The sequence below is a fragment of the Benincasa hispida genome, chromosome 12, assembly GCF_009727055.1.
Source record: "Benincasa hispida cultivar B227 chromosome 12, ASM972705v1, whole genome shotgun sequence".
Lineage (NCBI taxonomy): Eukaryota > Viridiplantae > Streptophyta > Magnoliopsida > Cucurbitales > Cucurbitaceae > Benincasa > Benincasa hispida.
This window is the reverse complement of record NC_052360.1, coordinates 27581685-27606889: the sequence shown is the minus strand read 5'-3', so window position 1 is coordinate 27606889 and position 25205 is coordinate 27581685. Positions and strand designations below refer to the sequence as shown.

The 25205-nt window shown below is 32.4% G+C and overlaps 1 protein-coding gene across 1 annotated transcript; it reads right to left on the bottom strand.

The window, feature by feature from the left end:
- Nucleotides 1-16697: 16697 nt before the first annotated feature.
- LOC120067848 (NAD(P)H-quinone oxidoreductase subunit L, chloroplastic) lies at nt 16698-18255 on the bottom strand. The gene is made up of 5 exons (XM_039019450.1): nt 18011-18255; nt 17834-17929; nt 17336-17446; nt 17118-17212; nt 16698-16939 (listed from the first exon to the last, which is right to left on the bottom strand). Exons 1-5 carry the CDS (start codon nt 18143-18145, stop codon nt 16789-16791), a joined length of 588 nt encoding a protein of 195 aa, XP_038875378.1. The 5' UTR covers nt 18146-18255; the 3' UTR covers nt 16698-16788.
- Between the last annotated feature and the right edge of the window lie 6950 nt (nt 18256-25205).

The window sequence follows — 25205 nt, the reverse complement described above, 5'->3', positions numbered from 1 at the left end:
ATAGCGTTCTACTGCTTCAATAGGTATAACAGAGATATTGTTCCCAATTCTCCTTAAAACAAGGGACAACCCTTCCCCAACAACCAGACCAAAAACACATAACCTCACCCAATAGCCTTAGCCACTGCTTATGGAATTAACCCCTTTCCGACAAGACAAGAAAACATGACTGATGCAAATTGGTATGCTGACAGTGGTGCCTCCAATCATGTTACCTCAGACTTCAACTATCTTGGCAATCCAACTAAATACTCAGGTACTGAAGCAGTCACTGTAACTAATAGTAATACTCCAGAAATTTCTCATGTTGGAACTGCATGTCTGTCTAGTGATGCCTGCAATTTGAAACTGAATGATATGTTATGTGTGTCTGCCATAGCAAAAAATTTAATCAGTATTTCTAAGCTAACAAAAGACAATAACGTGTTTATTGAATTTCACACGGATTACTGTCTTGTTAAAGACAAGGGTATGGGACAAAAAGTAATGAAGGGAATGCTTAAAGATGGACTATATCAGTTAGAGGGTGCAGAAGTCAGCTCGATGTCAGTAGGAAATGGAATACCATCGCAGCAAGTGCACAAGAATAAAGATCTGTCTGCTCTTAGCATATCTTCGAAGCATAGGATGTCTAAGGTTACATGGCATAGAAGGCTTGGTCATCCTTCGTAAAAAACACTAGATTTTATTATCAAAGGTTGTAATCTCCCTATATTATCTAATGAAGAGCTCAAATTTTGTGATTCTTGTAGCTATGGCAAATCGCATTCTTTAATCTTCCCTAACTTTAACTCTAGAGCATCTGCAACCTTTAAACTTATACATACTGATTTGTGGGGTCCAGCGCCTCTTTTGTCTACAAATGGGTACAAATATTATGTTATCTTTGTTGATGATCATAGTAGGTACACATGGATCTATCCTTCAAGGTTAAAAAGTGACACACTAGCAGCTTTTCAACACTTTCTCACCATGATACAAACTCAGTTCAATACACTGATCAAGTCCTTACAGTCGGATAATCGTGCAGAATTTGTCAAGATACACAAATTCTGTCATCAGCTTGGCATTGCATCCAGGTACAGTTGTCCATATACGTCAGCACAAAATGGAAAGGATAAGAGGAAGCATAGACACATAGTGGAGACAGGGCTAACCCTACTAGCCCAAGCACATCTTCCCTTACATCATTGGTGGGATGCTTTCTTATACTCAATTCTGCTGATTAATGGCCTTCCTGCCCCTGTCCTAAATGGACAGTCTCTAATGGAAGTGATGTTAAAAAAGAAGCTCAGGTTTGAGGAGCTTCGAATATTTGGGTGTGCATGTTTCCTCTGCTCGAGACCGTACAATTCACATAAGTTGAGCTCTCACACAGAGAAGTGCATCTATCTCGGTCCGGCTGTTAATCACAAAGGCTATAAATGCCTCAACCCCAGTGGTAGGTTATTCATCTCTTGGCATGTTGTGTTTGATGAAATTGACTTTCCTTGTCAGGTGTCTTATTCAGCTTGCAGACCAGCCAAGCAAGCAATTGCCATCCACCCAGTTTCCTGGCTGCCCCTCAGTCAGGACACACTACACAGTGACTCTATGCCCTTTGCGTCCACAACTTTACCCTTACCAATTGTCAGAACAACCTACACCCAATCACCAGCTAACACCTCTACAGATAGCCCAGCTTTCCCACCTCCTTCCTTTGATCGTCTACCCACTAATTGTGTACCCAACGATCTTTTACCCTCATCGTCTAGTGTCCAGCCCACTGATCGTCTACCCACCAGTTGCTTACCCAGCGATCGCTCACCCAACGATCATTCACCTACCGATAATTTACCCAGCGATCGTTTACCCTCATCGTGTAATGTCCCTGTCTCTTATACACATCTAGATGTGTATAAGAGACAGGTCTTCACCCGATACTGTCCCACAACCTGTACCCGTGTCTATTCATCCCATGATTACCCAGGGAAAGACAGGCATCTTCAAACCCAATATATTGTCCTCCCAAACCCAAAAAGACTAGTCCTTAACTGAACCTACCCGAGTCAGTGATGCGCTCAAAACCACGCAGTGGAACAAAACAATGAGTGATGAATTTTAAGCACTGATGAAAAATCAAATCTGGATTTTGGTTCCTCCGTCACCGTCAATGAACATTGTTGGCAATAAATAGGTATTTAGAATCAAACGAAGTCCCAATGGCTCCATTCTACGCTACAAGACACCCCTTGTAGCAAAAGGCTTCCATCAAAACCCGGGCATTAATTTCTTTGAGGCGTTTAGTTCAGTGGTAAAGGCATTTCCCATCTAGATCGTCAATATCCTTGCGGTATCCAAAGGGTGGCAGCTGAGGCAGTTAGATTTCAATAATGCCTTCCTTAATGGGGTCCTCGATGAAGATATTTACATGTGCCAACCGTAAGGATTTGTTGATCCTTAACTACCAAATCATGTATGTCGCTTACACAAGGCCATATACGACCTCAAACAAGTGCCAAAGGCCTAGAACAATACACTGAAAACATTCAGAATGCTAAGTCTGATACATCTCTCTTCATATATCGGAGCACTTCTGTCTTGATACTCTTATTGGTATATGTTGATGATGTAATTATCATGGGCACCGATCCGCGGGTAATCAACAAGCTTGTAACAGCCTTGGACTCCAAGTTTGCTCTAAAGGATCTTGGCCAACTCCATTACTTCTTTGGAGTCCAATTGCACACTGTCCCCAATGGAGTTTTACTGAATCAGGAAAAGTATGTCGAGGACCTACTTCACCGCCTTGACCTTAGAGATCCAAAACCGACACCCTCTCTGAGTGTTCTAAACAAGCAACTCTTCATCTCCGATGGCACTCCTCTTGACAATCCCTATATCTATCGGAGAACGATTGACACCCTATAGTACTTAACCACCATGAGACCTGACATTACATATGCGGTTAATCATCTAAGTCAGTACTTAAAGCAACTTATGGACGTTCACTGGTAAGCAGTAAAGAGAGTACTAAGATATGTAAGTAGCACTCCACACTTTGGCCTCTATATTCAACATGGGTCCGACCTTTCTGTTTCGGCCTTCTCCGATGCCGATTGGGCAGCCAACATAGACAATCGAAAATCAGTTGCTGCTTATTGCATCTTCTTTGGAGGTAATCTTGTCTCCTGGTCCTCCAAGAAACAATTTGTTGTCTCCCAGTCCAGCACAGAGTCTAAATATAGAGTACTCGCTTATGCCTCTGCAGAAATTATCTGGGTGCAACAACTACTATCTAAGATTGGTGTTAAACATAAGTCAGCTCCAGTCCTGTGGTGTGACAACCTCGGCGCCGGTGCTCTAGTCGTCAATCCGGTGTTTCATGTGTGGACCAAGCACATTGAGATCGACATTCACTTCGTTTGTGATCAAGTTCTCAGTGGTTAGCTTGATGTTCGTTATGTACCATCCTCCGACCAAATTGTTGACTGCCTCACCAAGACCTTAACACACTCACAGTTCTTCCACCTTCGATCCAAACTCGATGTAGTAGAACTACCCTCTCGTTTGAGGGGAGATATGAAGGATGTTAAGGATGCCAACATATAAAATACAGTCTTTCCTCTCTACCAAAAGAATAAGGCTTACCAAAGGAATAGGTTGGTTACAATAAAATATCTAACCATTTGTTTTGTTGAGTTATTTTTGCATTCCCAAATTAGGGATTCCATATTGTATAATTACATCACCTATGTACATTTCAATACACAAGAAATTATAAAAGAAAAGTTGGTTTGCCACTGTCGTGTACTATCTAAGTTATCGTTGAAACTATCGTTTACTTTTTATGATACTATCGTCTACCTCCTGACGCTATCGTCTACACGATATCATCTATCGTCTACCTCCTGACATTGTCGTCTACACAATATCGCCTATCTCTTGAAGCTGTCGTCTACCTCCCTTAGACGTCATCGTCTACCTCCACCAAACGCTCGTCTATCTTTGACGCTATCGTTTAAGTGCTATCGTCCGCTGCGTGAGTCAAGCCATATCCTTCAACCTCACATTCTAACTCTTTCATGTGTGAGTTTTTTTTCCCTAAATGAGTGAAGGCATAATCGATCGAAAGTTGGTCGAGGTGATTGAGAAGAATCACTACAAGAATTTGGACATTTTTCGATGACGAAAATCATCGTCTAAAATTTAAAATACCGTCGACAATCTATCTCGATGGTAAACAAATCGTTGGAAGAAGATCAGAGAAATATAGAGAGAAGATTGAAAAAAAAATAGGGAAGATGGAGAGAGAGAAAATCACAATGTAACTAATTATAATATATTGTTTCTCATTTTATTTGTATTTTCTAATATAAATTTTTTTGTATTAAAATTTATTGCTATAATTACAAGTACGTTAAAATTATTTTTAACTTTCCTTAAATTAATAAAACCAACTAACTTTATAATTCTATTTATGTTGTGTACTTGATACATTAACAATGCAATAATATTTTGATGGAATGTTCCATAAAAAAAATTAAATAGCAAACAAAATATTTTTGTTCTTAATGAGAGATTCATTCAAAAATAATAACAGTAATATGTTTTTTTTTTTAATAGATAGTAGATATTATCATAAATATTAAAAATATTAAACTTTTGAGATTGCATAATTTTTAACCTAGAAAACTAAAAAAAATCTTTGAAACGAAAAAAATTAACTACAACTATACATAAATATCCACAAAATTAGAAGATTCATCACATCCATAATAAATAAATAAATATATATATATATATACCAATACATAATATGTTAAAGTCATGATTCAGTTTATTGAAAGTTTTAGAAAGTTGGTATTCACATAATTTATTAGTTTGCTTTAGCTATATGTTTATATCAAAGTTAATAGGAAAAAGGCACACTACATAAATGCAATCTTTCCTCAATTTTATGGTTAAAATATAATGGTAAAAAAATAAACTATTCAACTTTTTTTAAGGAAAACTATTGACAATGGTTAGAATGTATTGTTATTATCAAATATATTAATTCAATTGATAACACTCCATTTTGACAAAAAGTGTTCAAATGAAATACTGAGTCTATCATATTTTTGAAAAGTTTTAAAGTACAATTAAAACTGGTTATTAGAAAATAAAAAATAATATTCATTAAAAAAAATAATTAGAATGAGGATAAATTTTTTTCCCAAGGTTAAAAATATAAATTATAAGGTGATGATTATTTTATATAATTTCTAGAATTTTTTTTTTGAAATAATGTTTTTTAATAAATAATGACAAAAATAGGGTTGGAGGAAAACAATTTCTAAAAATAGGTGTTTTTGGAAAAGTACGAACAAAATTAGGGTAGTGGAATCATGTACTAATAACGGGCAGAAATGTACGTTATTACAGTACCAAGTTATTAAACAATGAAGGTTAGCGTTAATAAAATATGTTAGATTGCGTCCAAAAAGCATTAAGTTTATAATATTGTGGTCGCATGCGTTCATCGTATTAGAGCAATTAACTCTGGTATTTTTATGCAGAATATGCGTTAACAAAGGGCGAAAAGCGCGATCACAAGAAATCAATGGTCGAGCGCAGTATTACCGCAAGGCTTTGCGGTGATTTGTGTTCGCAAACATCTGCTCAAGAAGGATTGCCGCATAAAGCCGACGCAACTTAGTGGGCGCATCTGGGTGAAAAGCATAATTAGTCACGAAGAGACAGAAAGCTGATGACGGTCGAATCCGAATTAAGTTGACAAGCCGCTAATGATAACATATACATTCAACTTTTCGGTGACAAATATTCGGCACATCAGTCGAAGAATTAAAATCATCTCATATGTGCAATCATAAGAGAGAAGTCGCCTTTCACCCCGAAGCTCTATAAATACCGAAGGCATCCTTCAGAAAAGGGGTTCGATTCAGCCAGTTCAGCAGTTCATAGCTTTAGCCATGTTCAGAGTTTTCTTTTATTTTGAAGGCAGAGCGAGAGAAGAGTAGAGACGCCGGAAGATCGCTCAGGGTAACTTGAGAGAGAACCCGGAGGCGTAGAAAGAAGAGAGCGAGCTGACTCTCGCGAGAGCGAGATTATCTTTTGAACAAGAGTAGAAAAGACAGTGTAAAAGCCTGGGAAGCAAGAGATTATTACCAGACTCTTTATTCTCTTCTTGCATTGTTACTTCAACTTTATATTTATACAATGGAAGTTCTTATTCTACATTTTTTCACTCTCTTAGCATGCATGAGTAGCTAAACTTGTCGAATGGGTTGAGAAGAACTAAGCTAACATGACCTAGGATTTTCATTGCTTGCGATTGTCTTGTTTTATGTTGTGCCTAACTCCCCTTTAGAGCTACTCGAGAGAGAGTCTAAAGAAAGAACCTAAGACTTGAGAGATCTAGGTTAGAATCTAGACTCGAAAGAGCAAGATTAGATCTGCATAAACAAGAGATAGGGACTTAGAGATAAGCTCTGTTTGCCAACACGCATCTCATGCACCCTAGAGATAGGTTATGATATTATGTGGTCGCTTTATTTTTGTGTGTCATTTTGTCATCGCATAAATAAGAATAGAGGCTTATGTGTAGGTCCTATAGACTCATCGCATGTATCGTTGCGTTCTAGCCTTAGAAGCCGTAGCATTCGCATTGAGAAATGGTTTACCATTGTATGTGTGTTGCATGGTAGCATAGCATGAACGCATCTTAGAAAGTGTTAGCCGAACCCTTCTCAACCCGTTCACCGCATACTCATCGCATCTTCCGTTTTATCAACTCTCTTCAAAACTCCGCCGCATTTGTTTATTTTTATTACCGCAAACAACGTTCCCAACAACTACCTGATTTATTTGGTTACCGCAAAGTCTTCTGAGAAATTACCACCGCAAACTGTTTTCCCAAGTCCATGAGTTCGACCCTAGATTTACTAGGGAACTCAGTGGGATTTACACTTAGATTCCACTGAGAAAACTTGATTATTCAACGCATTTTCATCATCGCATTTCATCCATAATTCCACCTCATAAAATAACGCATCATGTATCGAGTACACAATTTCCATGTGGCATACTTGTGTACCCAATACACGAGTACCATTTAATTCAATCAGCTGACCACGTTGGCTGACTGGTTGACCGGTCAAGCGAACTCGTGTACCCGGTACACGATTTGCTTATAATTTTTTTTCTTTTTTTTTTAAAAAAAAAAGTTTGTTGACTATTGTTTTTTTTAATTGTTAAACTTAATTATTAAACTTAATTCCTTCATTATTAAACTTAATTATATATTTAATTTACAATGAAAACATCTTGCACTTATATTAAAAAAAATACCATGATATTAAAGAATATTTACAATTAGTTCTTTAATCTACAATTTGAAAATGATACAATGTGGGATTTAAAAACGACCCCTGGACCTTACTCCTCATGGGGGTTGTCTTCGTGTCCCTCTAAATTAGGCTCACCCCGTTGTCGTTGTCGTCTATGACGAATACATCTTCGATCGGTGTCAACAACATTGAGTCGTCTTGTTTGTTGAATAATACCTTCTATATTGACCAATATTTGCTGACACATTGAACCCAATTCTAGTAAATTGTTATGCACTGAATATTATTGAACATCGCTGATAAAATTATTCTGTACAATAAAAATAAATAAATAGCAGACAATATTCATATCATATATATAGAAAATGTTTGATTTTAAATCTCTTACCATGCAGTAATAGTAAGCGTCGTTAGGTGAGATAAATTACCTCGTGATCAAATTGTACCAGGAAAAGTAGTCGTTTGATACAGCTGGCCCATTTGTTAATTCTCCCTGTGCACAACGATCATGTCGTCCATGCCAATAGGATAAATATTCCGCATGGATTCGATGCCAGTCTTGGTCGTGCTTGCCTCTTAAATTGATCTGGTGTAGTGCTGGGAGTGTATAGGACAACAAAGATATCGTTTGTCGCAAATCGAACTATCTCAGCACACGATTTGGATGATGTCACTCTACTATATGGAAGCATATAAGAGGACTAACAGTCAACCGGATGTCTTCACCATCATGACAACAATCAGGTAAGGATGACCAAATCTGTGTGTATAGCGTCCAAATAACCTGACAAAAAAAAAAGTATACATATAAAATGTTTAAAATATTCATTTATATACATATTTACTACCTAATTGTGCATCAACATGTCGAATATTTTTTTGTACACGAGCAACATATTTGCTGACTGTTCAGAGGCAGCTAATACACCACTCCATCTAAAATTATAAAAAATACAATTACTTTATATTCTTACATAAAATGGTAACGAAATAAATATAGAAATAAAATAATACCTGGCACTAAGTGGACGATGATCTGGAGCCTGTAGTTGGACTTGTGGTGCTATAATTGGAAATTGATAATAAACTCATACTTGTAATAGTATTAGTGGCCCCGCTATTTCCAATACTTGTGCATTGGAAGCCCGACAAAGTTCTCTGTACAACCATGTAAGACATGCACCACCCCACGAGTATGTACTAGCGTGCTCAAAATCAGACAATAATGGGAGGAACATGAGATGCACCAGAGTATTTGACTTGTCAGTAAATAAAAATCCCCCAATAAGCTGCAGGATATATGCTCGTGCGTACCTACGTACACTGATGTCGTCGACATCGGAAGGTAATTCTAGAAACTGTGACGCCAACCAAGGGATACTCAATCTTGATCCCTTCAGATCCTCTGGTAGAATGCCTAAGAGCTCTTCACGAATGTTCTTCCAGTCATACTGTAGTGAACTTGTCAATGGTTGCCCATCCACTCGTAACCCAAATTGTATGGCAACATCCTGCAGCGTAATCGTACATTCCCCACAAGACCGGTGAAATATGTGGGTCTCTGGTCTCCAGTGCTCAACTAGAGCAGTAATAAGGTGTCAATTAAGCTGGATGAAACCAATTTGTGCAACCCTAAGAAAACCTATCCCCTAAACATATGGAATTATGCGGTGATCAAATGGGATAGTATGTTGTGCAGTCACCTCCCTTCTCCGACAACTCAACACTATAGTGGAAGAACTATCCCATACTGTCTGTGAATGATGTGTGTTTTGTTGGTACAATTGTACAGGATTAGAAGGACCAGGCTTCATTACCTAAAAAGTTCAAATTATATTACATAATAAAATCCATGACATAAAAGATACATAAAAAAAAATACAATTACATAAAATAAATTTATTACATAAATTCATTATAAATACATAAAGAATACAAGTACATAAAATATACAATTACATGAAAAATATAAATACATAAAGAATACAATTACATGAAAAATATAAATACATAAAGAATACAAATACATGAAATATACAATTACATGAAAAATATAAATACATAAAGAATACAAATACATGAAATATACAATTACATGAAAAATATAAATACATAAAGAATACAAATACAGAAATATACAAGTAAGAAAAAAAATACACCTAATGACCCGAAGACGAAAAAACACCTAGTGTACGGTGTGGATAAGCGCGTCTGTTATGTCCTTCTCTTTTACAAATTGTACATCGCACTTTTTGGCTTGCTTCTCTCCAATCTATTTCATTATGAATGCGCATACTTTTTGGCCGACCTTATTCTCTTAGTAAGTCTGCATTTGGACGAACTTCTGTAAATGATAATTCTGGCCAATAATCTGGGTGTTGAATTGGATGGAAGCGGCCTTCATAACAACGCTTGAAATTGGACAATTTGTAACATTCATCAATAAGTGGTAGGTATGTCATATGCATGTAATTACAAACTACAATAACATGAGAGCATGGAATCTTGAATGATTGCCACTTATTGCAAGAACATGTCCCTTCTTTCAAGCTTAAAACTTGGGTGTGATGTCCTTTGTAGGGAGAAATCATACTTATGTCAGTTTGTACTTCGAAAGTTTGACTTTCCCTGTCAATGGATGTCACCGTATGTGCCGATGCTCGTTTTTTCCACCTCTTCAGTTTTTTTAGGGCATATTTTGTATATATGTCCCCACGATCGAATGCTTCACTGATTTCTTGTCTCTGACATTCAAAATACAATATTGTGCGATAGAATATTAGCCTAACCAAAGAAGTAATTGGTAACATTCTAGCACTTTTGAAAACACCGTTCATGCATTCAGTTGCATTGCTGGTCATCCACCCATAGCGGTACCCACCGTCATGTGTCTGCGTCCATTTTTTCAAGTCAATGTCTGAAAAAAATTCAAGACGTTCAGGGTGCAATTGTTTCAATTCTTTCATGCATCGAATGAACTTATGCCTTTGGTGGTTATTTCCGACCTTAAACATCAAATTTTTTAATTGCTTCGATTTGTATTTTGTATTGAAATTACTGGCAACATGGCGAAGACAATATCGGTGGTACGCTTTGGGTTCACTCCAACCAATTTCTTCATTATTAATTACAGCAAGAATGCCCTATATCTGTCAGAAATCAAGTAAATATCCTCTCTTTGGGTAACATATTCATGCAATGCCCACAAAAACCATGACCAACTGAACAAATTCTCACCATCTACGATAGCAAAAGCAAGGAGAAATATATGTCTGTTTGCATCAATAGATAAGGCTATCAATAATTTCCCTTATACTTTCCATAGAGATGAGTTCCATCAATTTGGATTAATGGCCTACAATGGTTGAACCTTTCTCTTGCAGGACCAAAAGACCAAAAAAGTCGTCCAAAAATAGTCATACCTGGCACATTAGAAAGAAGAAAAAACCAATCTGTTCGTGTTCCTAGATTGTAATGAACAACAACACTCAACCAATATGGAAGCTCCGAATATGATTTCTCCCAATCGCCAAACACAGCAATTAACGCTTTTCTCTTGGCTTGCCATACCCGTCTATAATTGACATTATAGCCATATTGTTTTTTAATGGCTTCTTGGAGTAGGGTCATAAGTACTCCAGGATCAGCTCTAACCAAATTTTGAATTTCGATACTCATGAAATTTGAATCCAGCTGTAAATGATCCTGTGTCAATTCTGAAAACAAACATGAGTGTTCTCCTTGAAGTTTTGTGATTTTGAACATCCCATGAGTTTTGTGACGATACGCTCATAGCCTCCAAACACAACCGTCACTCCATGATTTACATTTAACATACCAAAGATCCTAGTTTGATTCCACTACGACAATTTCATAGTGTTTTATCACATAATATTTTTTTACAGCAAGTTGTAAATCTTCCTTGGTATTAAACAACATCCCTTTTTGTATTAAACTACATTTATCTTTCCTTTCTTTCAAAGTAGACCCTGGTTCACACGTTGAATTTGTCATTTCTCAATCTATTTGGGTGAACATTTCCAACGGTACCAACTCAAGATCATGTTCACTACTACTGTCATTTCCAAATCATTCATCAACTTCAACATTAATGTCACTATCTCCATCATTTTCAGGTTCAAGAATTACTAAATCTTCAGGACGTATCGACATATTTATTATGTTTTTTTCAACTGTTATAGTTGACAAAAAAAAATGTTAATATGTCAACCCAACAAACTTCAATTTCTAAGTTTAACCTATAAGATCTAAATATTATACATTTATATCAGACCAAATCTAATATTTATAAATTATATATTTAAATCAGCGCAAACAAATAAAAAAATATAAGATCTAAGATTTAAGATCAGCCTAACAAATACAAACAAATAAAAAAATATAAGATCAGCCCAAAAACATACATAAAACTAGATCAACCCAAAAACATACATATACATACAGATAAAAAAACATACATAAACTAGACCAGCCCAAAAACATACCTAACTAGATCAACCCAAAAACATACAAATAAAAAAAATATAAGAATTTTATTGATCAGCCTAAAAATATACGTAGATAAAAAAAACATACATAAACTCAAGCCCAAAAACATACAAAAACATACATATACATACATATCAGCCCAAAAACATACATAAACCAGAGAAAGAATTCAAAAAACATACATATATTTCTAAGTTTAAAATATATTGAAAAACAACTAGAGAAAGAAATATACCACAAAAGCAAGCAAAAATCGATAGCCAAAGAGGTAGATTTCGGTGAGGATCAAATGGAGGACTGAAAATCAAACAAAATCGAAATTTTGGAAGATTTCCGTGAGGAAAATTGAGGATTCGGTGAAATGGAGGCCTCGATGAGAAAAATCAACAAGATTTTGGAAAGTAGAAAGAAAAATAGAGGAAAAAAATCGAAAGCAAAACGTTTCGGTGAGAGGAAGAAATCGGTGAGAGCAAAACGATCGAAGGAAGCCAAACGGTTTCGGTGAGGAAGAAGAAGGGGCGGGCGGACATTTTAATGCGAGGAAGTCGTGTACCGGGTACACGACTTAGGGTAATCATGTATCGGCTACACGATTTCCTAAGTCAAACTTTCATGACTGCCACGCCAGACTAGGTGTGCCAGGTGGCAGGTACTCGTGTATCCGATACATGATTTAGGGATTATCGTGTACTCGTGCCAGGTGGCCAGGTACTCGTGTACCTGGTACACGATTTAGGGCTTATCGTGTACCCGATACACGATTAAGGTATAATCGTGCACCCGGTACACGATTTAAATACCTATTTTTGGGAATACTTTCCCTCCAACCTTATTTTTGTCATTATTTATTAAAAAAACATTATTTTAAAAAAAAATCTAATTTCTAGTGAAAAAAGATTCACTATATTTTTCTTCCAAAATGAAAAATGCATTTTTATTAGTTTAAACATAAAACATAATATCCTTTTATGAAAATAAGGTTAAAATAATATCAAATTATGATATAAATAAACTTTAAACAAAAATTAAACACTCTCTTTTCTATGAATTAAGGTTGTGTCAAAAACCATTTGAAAAAAATCTGGTTTATTTTCCTTTTGTAAAAAAATTAAACAGGTTAAAATCACTTTTTAAAACAACTTTAAAAGCAATATCCTTCTGACTTTTAGATTTTTCTAAAATCATGTAGTACTTTAAAAAGAAGATTTATTTTATATATTCATCTATTTTTCACCTAATCAAATTTATTTGCTATTTTTTATGAGTTAAATGTATCGTTTTTTTTAAAAGTATACCATATTCATTTTTTAGATAAAGCTATTTTCCTTGATATTTAAAAATTAATATATAACAAACAAAATTTATCATACTAAATATTTATTTAAAATTTTAAATTACAAAAAAAAAAATTGATTACAAATCTATTTTAGTTATTATTATATCTAAAATACGATATTTTTGTATTTATTTACTGGACACTTTAACCTACCTTTTCAAGTTTAAACTTAAATTTACCAAATATTATTTTACTTCTTTTGACGATTGATTTTTCTAAAAGCACATCTCCGAATAATTATTTTAAAAGACAATCCCAAATAGAGCCTAAAACTATATGATTTCAGGTATACCTCTATAGTTATACAATACCAAAATATTAGCGTATTTATTTTGAAATTTAATTACAAACACAATTTTTACTTTGTATTAGATATAATTCTTTTAATGAATTAAAAAATGATAATATGAAAACACTAAAATAAAATTTATTACATTAGTAACTTTTAAAATAATATAGTAATTATAACAAAACTACGTAATATTTATAAATACTAAAAGTTTGTGTATATTTTAAAATTTTTAATTCAAACAACCAGATTTTACATGCATTGCACGTGTTTCTTAACTAGTAAATATATAAAAAGCTATAATGTATATTGTGATTTGTAATGAATGATCTCTATTAGACTTGTTTTAAAATATTCACAAATTTACTTGGACAAAAATAATGAATACTTAGGATCTTTTTGACGTAAAATTCAATTTTTAGTTAGATAGATGACGTTTTAAATTTTTTAAAGTGTCAACAACCTATGAGACACAAAAGTAAAAGTTTAAATTAAATGTTTTCTAAAGTTTAGATACATCTTTTACAATAGGGAACAAATGCAAATATGGCATTCAAGTCCAAAATATTAGAATATACAACACAATACAAAAAAATTTGCAAGTACAATGAAATTTATATCCAACTACTCTCGAGAGTCTATTAGACTATATATAAGAATCTATCATTGATAAATTTTACTATATTTAGAATTCTTTAAAACGTTGTTATACACTTAATTAATATCTCTTAAAGTGCTACAGATTGTAATTATCCTTATAACAAGGTTAAAAATTAAAGAACTAAACTTATAATTTAACCATTATTCAATTAAATTTGAAGGTAAAAAAAAAATAAAACTGAAATGTCCCACCTTTTATTTTATATCATTGAGTGAGTAGAAGTTAAACATTAATGCTGCTTTGGATCGGTTTGCCATTCTTGAGGGATTGGTTGTGTTTTCAAGGATCATTTGGGTTGTGTTAGCCTAGTCAGGTTTAAGTTCATTCCTAGATGATTTGATTGAGCATGATTAGCTTTCGGTTGAGTTTGACTGTATATAGGTTGTTCATTTTCTCAATGGGATATCATGGAACCTTTTGGAAATAAGAAAGAAATAATTTTCACTAATATATTAGATACATTAATCAAATAGTTATTTAAGTAGAATTAAAACAATTAAAACATACTTCAACATATAAGATATATTGGAAGATAATGTTTAAATAATTTGAGAGGGTCTCAAATTGCGTGGTTATGATATGGGAAAATTTGTAATACTAAAACAATTTTCTATACCACCTCTATTTAATGAATGCCAATATATATATATATATATATATTATTTAAAAAAATGTGTGGGCATATGAAATAAAATAATATACTATTAAATGACATTCAAATATGGAATAAATGAAGTATGTACTATGATAGTATTAAAAAAATTTCCTTGTGATCTCTATAAATAAAGCTTTGGGTTAAATATAAAATCATTTTATTTCTTTTAAGAAAGAAAAAGGTGACATTATATCTCTAATATTTTCCTCTCTTAAAAGAAATACACACACCTTTAGCTAATTTGATTCTATGTTAGTTCTTATAAGGGAAAAAAATCCACAACCAAAGATGTCTTGGGCAACTAGATGAGTGAATATAATTTTTTTTTCTTTTTTTGACAATTTATAAGGGTGAAAAATTGAACCAAGAAACACACACCATTAACTAATTAAATTCTATGTTAGTTCTTTAAAAAAAAAAAAAAAAAACCCACAAGTGAAGATTTATTGGGCAACTTGATAAGTGTGAATATAAGTATTTTTTTTTTTTTTTTTTTTTACAAATGCACGATGGAGAGATTGGACTTCTCTTCAAGGTTGATAGTACAAGTTCATGCGAGTGAAACAAGAATGGATAGTCCTTTAGAAAAGCATGTTAATTGATTTCTAAATTATTTCTTATTTTTCCATTATGGTTTTCGTCTTTTAAAGAAATACTTGAATTTCTAATGAAAAATCTAAAAACAAGAACACACAATTTTGAAAATTATTGACTTAGTTTTCGAAAACATTGGTGCATAGAATCTTATGGGTGGAAATTGTGTTTATAAACTTAATTTTAAAAAATCAAATAATTATCGAACGAAATCATAGTTAGAGGTGTTCAAAAAACTCGATAACCCAAAAAATCCAATCAACCCAATCCAACCCAACCCATATTTAGTTGGGTTATCAACTCATTTGGTGCGTTGGGAATTCAATTTTTATGAGTAGGTTGGTTCGTGGGTTCACTTTAAATAACCTAAACTCATTATTAATTTTAAAAAATATGTTTGTTCTTCTTATGATACAATTATATATGAACTCTTTTCAAATATAGAAAAATGAACCAAAATATTTATAAAATATAGCAAAATTTTAGAATTATCAGTGATAGACACGTCTATCACTGATAGTTCTAAAATTTTGTTATATCTTATAAATATTTTCAACAGTTTACATTTGAAATAATTTCTCATTATATATACATATATTTATTTTAGTTTTATTTAATTTCATTATTTTCTTTGGACAATTTATTCTTCAACAATCCCTAAAAATGATTTTTTAGCACTGTAGAAAGAAAATTTTCACAAATTAAAATTGAATTGTTAATCTTAATTCAATATATGAAAATAGCTAAATAAAAATTTTACTTATTTTTAGAACAAAATTTAAATAAATAATCCGAGTAACTCGAACCAATTCAACCGAAATATTTCATGATGATTTAGTTGAATTAGGTTCATTATTTAATGAAGATTGTTAGGGACGAAGAAACTTAACAATTAGATTGCATCTAAAGAGTATTTCAATCTAAACCACAAACCAATCTACGAACACTCCAAGTCATAGTTCGTAAAACCTTGATTTTGTATTTTAAAGTTGAATTCACATGTTTCCTGGGAAGAGATGAATACCATTATAGAAAAGCTTACGAGAATACAAGTACAAATTTAAAAAACTGGAAAAAAAGTGGTTATCAAATGATTGGATATCTCTCTCTCAGTTTTTAAACATGTTTAAGAACCGACCAAAATCAAATCAAACCGATGTAAAAAACCAAAATAGAAAAATAAAAAAAAAAATACAAATTTAGATGCTGGTGGGCTGTCAAACTAACTAGACTTTGTTATGATTCCTTGAAAAAAAAAAATCGAGCACATCAGTTCAGTTGTAACTTTCATCCAACAAGCAATAATGTAGTGAGCAAACAAAGAAACAAGAATAATATAGACGTAAACCATTAATTTAATTTTATGAGTTGAAGGAAAATGGTTGAGTTTGGAAGAGGCATTTTTACAAACAGTTACCAGTCATAATCTTCAGGCTTAGCAAATGGGTACTTCAAGTATGCATTTTTTATCTGTGATGGTTCTTGGGGTGTCGACCATGGATACTTCATCGATGGATCTCGCGGAAACTTTCTGAAGTTCAAAAATGGCGCCCACAATAGAATCCTGCAAAAATTCAACCAATAATAACTTCTAGCGTATAATTTACTGCAAGTTCAGAAGTCGAAATCACTCACAAATATGTCTTTAATCATTCAAAATTAATATGTGTTATAACTGAAAAATCGAACTATGTGTAGACCACTCACAAAAGTGATTTTGATGTTTCAAAATCACTACTTACCCAGGGAAGAAGAGAAAGACACACATGAATTGGAGGTACATTTCCAACAAGTTTCTTCTATACCATCTTATCCTCAGCCAGTTCATGATGATTGGCTGCAATATTCACCAAAAAATTAAAAAACTAAAATGTTCCCTTTCGAAATCAATTTAATTAATTAATCAATCAATAAGTTTAGAGAAAGAAATTGGTAAAATTAAATTAAATTATATTCTTACAGGAAAGACGAGGAAGTAAAAGAATCCAACAATGCCTAATTGTGCCAAAATCCAAGTAAGTGGAACTTCATGGTTGTTCTCTCCTGTTACTGCATTTGCTGCCTCCCCAACCTGTTATTTCAAACAACATTATATTGCCCCCTAATATATATATACACATATATATAAACCTTTTCAATTTTATGAGCTGAGTTTGTAATCTAATTACATTTTCGCTATAAATTTTGAAAACATATTCGCATAGTATTTTTTTTATAAAAATTATAATTAACAACCAACCAGAAACTAAATTAAGGATTTCTTGAAAAAAAATAGGTCAATTGAAAGTATATGGATTAAACAAACTGTCGAAGCAATTAAGTATATTGAAGCCCAACTAAAAGGCATCCAACAGAATCAATGCACCCAAACTATAAACCCAAAATAATGAAGAATATTAAATTAACCTTTTTATTGAGAAAACCAGGGATAAAATTAAAAAGGAAGAAGATTGCTTACAGTGGCTAAAATGGCAGCAAGTTGAAGAGCTAAACTTGTTTTCTTTTGGTGAAGATAGCCAACGGGATCTTCTTTGATGCTTCCCACAACCTCAAACTACACCAAAAGAAGAAAAAAAAAGTTGAGAGAGATAAAGTAGAGAGAGAAAAACAGAGAGTGAGAGAGAGAGAGATAGACATTTTTGAGCTTTGAATTGGAGGGCAAATTCAAATTGTGAAGCTTAAAGGATGAAGAGAGAGAAGGAAAGAGGGTTTTGGAAGAGGAGAGAGAAGGCAAGGCCTTGGGGATGTGAAGGCCAAGAGAGCAATTCATATTCAAAAAACTCTGTTCACTCCTACAACTCAATCATATTTCATTCCCTTTTCCTTTTTCCTTCTCTCTCTCTTATCTTTCTTTCTTTCTTATCTTTTTCTATGGCCACACAAGAACACACTGGAAAATTACTTCACTTAAAAAGGACATATCCGCAACTACTTATACTTGGCATGTGCCAGTCGTGCAAAATTTGGGAAAACAAAAAACTCAACTCCACATTAGAAAATTTTCAAAATTTCTACGCTAATACGGTAACTATACTTCTTTTCTTCGCACTATAAATTTGTTTTCTTCAATGTCAATGATGAAGAGATTAAAATCCGTGCACCTTTCTAATTTGCATTTCATATTTACAAAAATACAGAGAAATATAGACATATTTTAATTAAGCATGTTTTACTATGAATAAAATTAAGGAGAAAGAAAAGACCTTTGACAACAATTTTTTCAATCTTCTCAAATTCTTCATTGTGATCACAATCCCTACAACTTTCCCCAAATCTTGAACAAGACATCACAATAAGATGTTCTCCGCTATTCTCTGACAAGGAAAAGGTTTATGGGAACCTCTTTTGGAAGACAAGGGAAGAGATTTTCAATTTTTTTACAGAGAAACTCTTTCTCTGCAATTTTATAAGAGTGGTGAGAGATTGAGAGAGAAATGAGAGTGAGTGTTTAGTGTTTTTCCAAATGAAGAACGCTTTTCGTATAACAAGTGAGGGGAATTAACTCATTTCCACTCACGTTAACTCCCCTATAACTACAGGTAGGGATGTCTATTTACCCCGCGGAGACCCGCCTTGTCTTGATTAGACAGGGAATGGAAGAGGGAGCGAGGATAATTTTTTCCCCGTTATTCCTCGTCCCTGTCCCTGCCCCTAGTTCCTCCCTCGTCCCAATGAATATAGTATATAACTATATTTATATAATTATTATTATTATTATTATTTTATCTATATACTTTTTACAAAAAATGTGGTATAAATAGTTAGTTATTTTCTAATTTTCATTTTAACATTTTCCTACTTTAATATATTTATAAATTGTTTTAATATTTAAGACTTTCTACCTTAAGTTATAAATGTTGTAGTATTTAAATAGAAAGTTTGACTATGATATTGTAATATTTAAATTTCAACTTTTAAAAATTATGGATTAAATTATATTTTTACACGTATAATAATATTGTTTTTATAATGATTTTTTATACTATTTTCTTTGAATGAAAATTTTATTGGAAATAACTAATTTTATTTGGTTGAGAATAAACAAAATTACTAACAATGAATATATTTAAAAAAAAGGGAAATTTTCCCGTGAGGAATTCCCGCCTCGATCCCCGTGGGGAATTTCGCGAGAAGAAGGAATGAAATGGGGGGACCTTCCCCATCCTTGCCCCACCCTATGGACATCTCTAGAGGCAGGAAAGTTATTATTTAATTTAATAAATTAAATCAAACTAAATAACTATTAATTGGATAATATCATATATTTGATTGATATTACATTTGAATTATATTCAAATGTATTTTTCTCTCATAAACTATAGTTTTAATATGATTCTCATTCACAATACATTTAACTTAGAGTTTTAATATGAATCTCATTAATATTATTTTATATTTGAATCTTATTCAAATGCATTATTCTCTCAATTCTCATATTATATAGCTTAATTTTGAATCTTATTCAAAATAAACTTTATAATATAATGTATCTTCATACATTTTATTATACACTATATTAATTGTATCATATACAATTAACATAAGTTTTCTTATGATTTGAACAATTCAAATTCTTCCAAAACTAAATCATCTTGAGCTAGCAGAGGAACTTAATGGACCTACAAATTAGAAACTCCAATAATACAAGATTAATTAATTTCATAACTCACTCAAGATTGAGATCGAGTTACCTATGGTCATCTTATGATATGCTAATCTCTTCAATCAACGGTGTTATAAAGAGAGACTAATCGATTTGCAGTCCGATCTTATACAAACTTGTATGTGATATCCCACTCGCATGTCTTCACATAAATGATTTAGATCAAATTATTTGTAATACTTACAATTCTTGTAACATTTATAAAGTGAGTCATATCCGTAGTGTCACTATGATAAGACACCTAACCTTATCCATATATTACAAATCATTTAGGTTATTACTTGATCATGATCCAACTGTATGTCTACCACATACTATTCAAGTTACATAAAAATAACCTTGGATCTTAGTTTATTGGATTGAGTTGCACTAGTATAATCAACAAATAAAACAACTCATTATTTTATTAAATAAATGAATTTTGTTTATACATTACAAACCGTGAGGTTTAGGGCACAAATCTCAATAAGTGGACTCTACACTAATGTCAGTGGATCTAAAAAAATATTCTATTACTACTATAGTAAATATTACTTCACGTAATTAAATAATTCATTTATTTCGTGGACCTCACATAATTCTTAAATTCTATTTTTGTAGCAAACAATGAATAGAGCCGGTATGGAAATTTTTTCATACTACCGTACTATTAGAAATTTTCTCGTGGATCCCACCTTATTTTTAAAAACATGCCAACGTGACACGCAATAAATTTTGTACTCACCTAGTATAGGAAATTTTCTCATAACTAGAGTATAAAACTCCCTTTATTCACTATAATTTTTCTTTTTATTTTATCAATCTTAGAATTTCTTTAACTGAGTTCATTTTAACTTTGGAGTTTACATTCCACTCGTTCGTTAGAGTTCTATTCTAATGGTGTATTTTCTTTAACTTTTCGAATGTTTAATTGTGAAAATAAATTATTTTGAGAAAAATTGAAATATTTGACACTCAAAATAGTTTTTGAATACTTTTAAGGTATATTTTAAATAGTTTTTATAAAAGAATTTAAGTAAAAATGATTTTTTTGAAAAACATTTTTTTTCTCATCAATTCAAAATAAATATCGTAACAAAAATCAAAGGTGAGAATAATTAGTTTATTTATCACATTCTATCTACTAGTTTAAATAAAAACCAACCAAGTTATTATCCAAACCTAATAATTTTAACAAAATTTATGCACTAAGAAATCAGTGCACAAGATCAAGCTAAGAAAATCTATGACCCAGATGTATCTAAAAAATCTCTCTTAAATCTCATTAATTTCAATCCGACAAAGTAAAAATGTCAACACTTATCTAATAATAATTGTCCAATTTGATAAAATCAAAACCTTATTAAACTTTGACTCACTTTGTCAAGTATAAAGACAAAAATGAATGGTCTTCACTTTTACAATTTTACATTAAATTATAAGGAATCGACAATCAAAGATGAACATAAAATATAAAGTAGTAGAGAAATGACACAAAGATTTGCATGGTTCACTAATAGTGTTAATTACATCTATGGGCAGAGAGAGCAATTTTATTATTAGAGAGGAAAAATTCAGGTTATAGATCAAAAGATACCTCTAGGTTAGAGAGTTTATATAACACATTTGTCCAAATTCTAGGGCAAAAATCCTAAACAGTACAAATGGTTGGGGTTGATGCCCTAAATCTCGTGGGTCTTATAGTTTGTAATTGTAATGTACAAACGATTTGTTTATTTAATAAAATCTGAGACATTTTATTCGACATTTGGTAGCATTAACCCACAAAACCAATAAACTAACATTCAAGATTATCTTCTGTAGCTTAAACATGTATATAGAGACATACAAGTGAATCATGTTTAAATGATAACATAAATGATCTATAGTAGATGGATAAGGTTGGATACCTTATCCTGGTGACACTATGAATATGACCTACTTTGTAGATGTTACAATTGTTAAGTGCTACAAATGATCTGATTCTGGTCATTTATGTAGAGACATGTAAGCGTGGGGATTCTATACAAAAGGGTTTGTATAAGACCAGACCATGAAATAAATGGTCTCATTATATAATTCTGATAATAGTAGAGACTTACATTTCACCAGGATGACCATAGGTGACATGACCTGAATTCTGAGTGAGTTATAAACTCCTGCCTATGAAGGCGGTCTTTTAATTTATATGGGTGAGAGTGGCCAAATCACCGACTCAATAAAGCCTCCCATTTTAGGGATCCATTTGATTGAGGAGCTGGGAACATAACTACACAAAACGAAATTCACTCATTCCCTAATGTCGGGATAAGTAGATAAATTGCTCTCTTAAGGGATGATTTCAGGGCTTGAACAATGTGGCACTACACCCTCTCTTGGCCCGGGCGAAGTTTGGTCATAGTTGGACTATGACTTATTATTCATTAGAGGGATCAGTGGTACTTAAGGGAGTTAGATGTAACTATAGGGGAAAAATAGTAGTTTTGGACCAACTGTACTTACGAGCAATTTGTGAAGGGTCATCGTACTGTTGATTGGTTATATCCAATGGACACAGAAATATGTCTGTAGTGTGAAGAGTGCAACTGTCAGTCTTTAGTGGAGTGACTGACAGTTAATAGAGCTTCAATCTACGAGTCCATAAGGTCCCCTTTATAGCTTAACTGAGATTATTGAGAATTAATTTTGGATTAACTTGAATTGTTCAAATTAATTGAGAGAATTAATTATATATGATATAATTAATTTAAATTAATTATATGTGATATAATTAGAATAATGTATTTGATACATTATAATATAAAGTTTATTTTAGATGAATTAAATATTTGAATATGATTCAAATATTAATTATATGGATTGGATTCATATAATTAAGTTTAGTATAAATGTGGTTTATATTAAATACCACAAATGATTGAAAGAATTAAAAATTATAGGTTGTATTGTATTTGATACAATAAGATTATGTGTTATGTTTGATAGAACATATAATTCAATATATGATAAGGTAGCTATCCTATATTTATTAGTTAAATAATTTATTTTTTATTTTATTTGAATTCTAATATTGGGAGGAGTCTTAATTCTCTCAGTTTGTGGAATTCAGTTTTTACGTACTTCATTTTCTTCACAGAAGATTTATAAAGTCACTCTCTGTGCTTTTTTTTTTTGTGTGTAATTTGATCGCCAAACACATTCTCCCAGAGAAAAAATTCCATCTCAAATTTCTTCTCTCCCTGTTCCAAAAAGTAGCAGAGCCCACACCTCCTCCCAATTCTCAACCCCTAAGGAGAATACAAGAGGTTCACTAGTGGTGGTGTCCATATTGGGTTGCAGTTTTTGTTCGAGTTCATTTGGAGAGTTCATAAACAGATTGAGGAGGGAATTCGTGAAGAAACTGTTCTTTAAGGGTAAGCATTTTTCTACCCGCTCCTCTTATCTGATTATTTTCTAAAGCATGTTGTAATTTATTGTTAGAATGCATGATTTAGGGTTTGTAATTTTAGTTTTCTGTGAAAATTGGGAATTGGGACCGATCCCGCTTCCACAGTGGACCTCACGATTCCATTAATTGGTATCAGAGCGGATGTTTTTTTTTTTTTATCCCAATTCTAATTTTTCTAGAATTGAATTTACAGTTAATGGTAGGTTCTATATATTTACTGCATTTATAGTTGATGAATGTATGTGGAATATAATTGCTTTGCAATTTTGGATGTTTTGTGATTTAACTGTTGTTTTATTTCATTACTTTATAAATTGGTTTGTAAGGGCCCGGTGTTTTGGACATTTATTTGCAATAGAGTCTGTAATTCCATTGTCTTGAGTCGTTCGTGCTGGCTCTAGTGATTTCTTGAGAAAGCGAGACCCAAATCGGAGGAGAAACGAAGCTAATCGTAACTGTATAGTGGGCGACTGTACAGTAGCGTTGAAACGCTACGATATGGCAGATAGATCAATTTTTTTGTAGCGTTGCAACCGCTCTGAGATGGAAAAATGAACCGATTCACAGGTGGTTCGATCCGTGGCTCAGCTGATTCGCGTTTGGTGTGCTTGATTTGAGTGGTTCGCGAGCGGTTCGGTTCATGCTGTTCAAGGCACGATTCGTTTGTTTTGAACCGGTTTGACTATTATTTGTAATAATTAGTTTTTAAATTAATCAAATTAATTTAGATGTTATATTGATTTAATTAATGGTTTAAGAGTCCAGTCTCAATCCATAAATTATTGCTTAAATTATGCATTTGATGTATGGTTTAATTTTATTTATACATGTCATAATGTATGCCATATAGTAAAATCCCACCATAGGTTTTGCATTATTCATGTATCATTTATATTATAAATATTATAATATACAGTTGCATGATTTATTTTTGTAGTATGTCCATGCATCATATAATATAAATGTTAATATATGCTTGTATGCATTAATAACATAGCCATGCATGATTTATATTATAAGGGTTATAATTATAGTTTGGATGTATGGATGTATGTATGTTATTAATTATTTCATTACTTTGGTATATAAATGTTATGTATGTTTAGTAATGAAATGGGAATTGCATGATGCATGACACTACTTTAGATAATCTTATAATTTTTATAATTTTATTAAGTATGTCATTCGATGCAATATATGGTTTTAATTTGTTTCATTTATTTTACAATTGTTATAATTAAATGAAATTAGAAATTAAAATCAATAATTCAGAATTGCATGTAAATTTAGGTTCAAATCATTTTTTTAAAAATTAGTTTAAAAATATGATTCACATAGACCTAAGATCACAAAATTTATAATGAGATTAGAAATTAGTTTAATCTTTTAATCAGTTTAATAGGATTAAATTGATTTTAATTAAAAGATTAAAATTGTAGCAAACGTATGTATAAGGGACTTTTTGTCTAAGGCTAGTTCTGTCTAGGTTGGAGTATTTAAGTTATCGGAAACAGAACACCCCTACCTGTGAACTAACCTGGAAAGGTGAATTAAATAGATTTGCTACAAGCATGCAATTATTGATTAAAGTTTATTAAAATATTTAATGAACATTAATCAAAGTTGTTTAACTATACAAAGTAAATATTACTTTTGGGCAAATTTAAACAATCACTTAATAAAATAATTAGCCATATTTTTCTAAGTTAAATTAACCCTAGGTAAAACACTCAGTGGGAG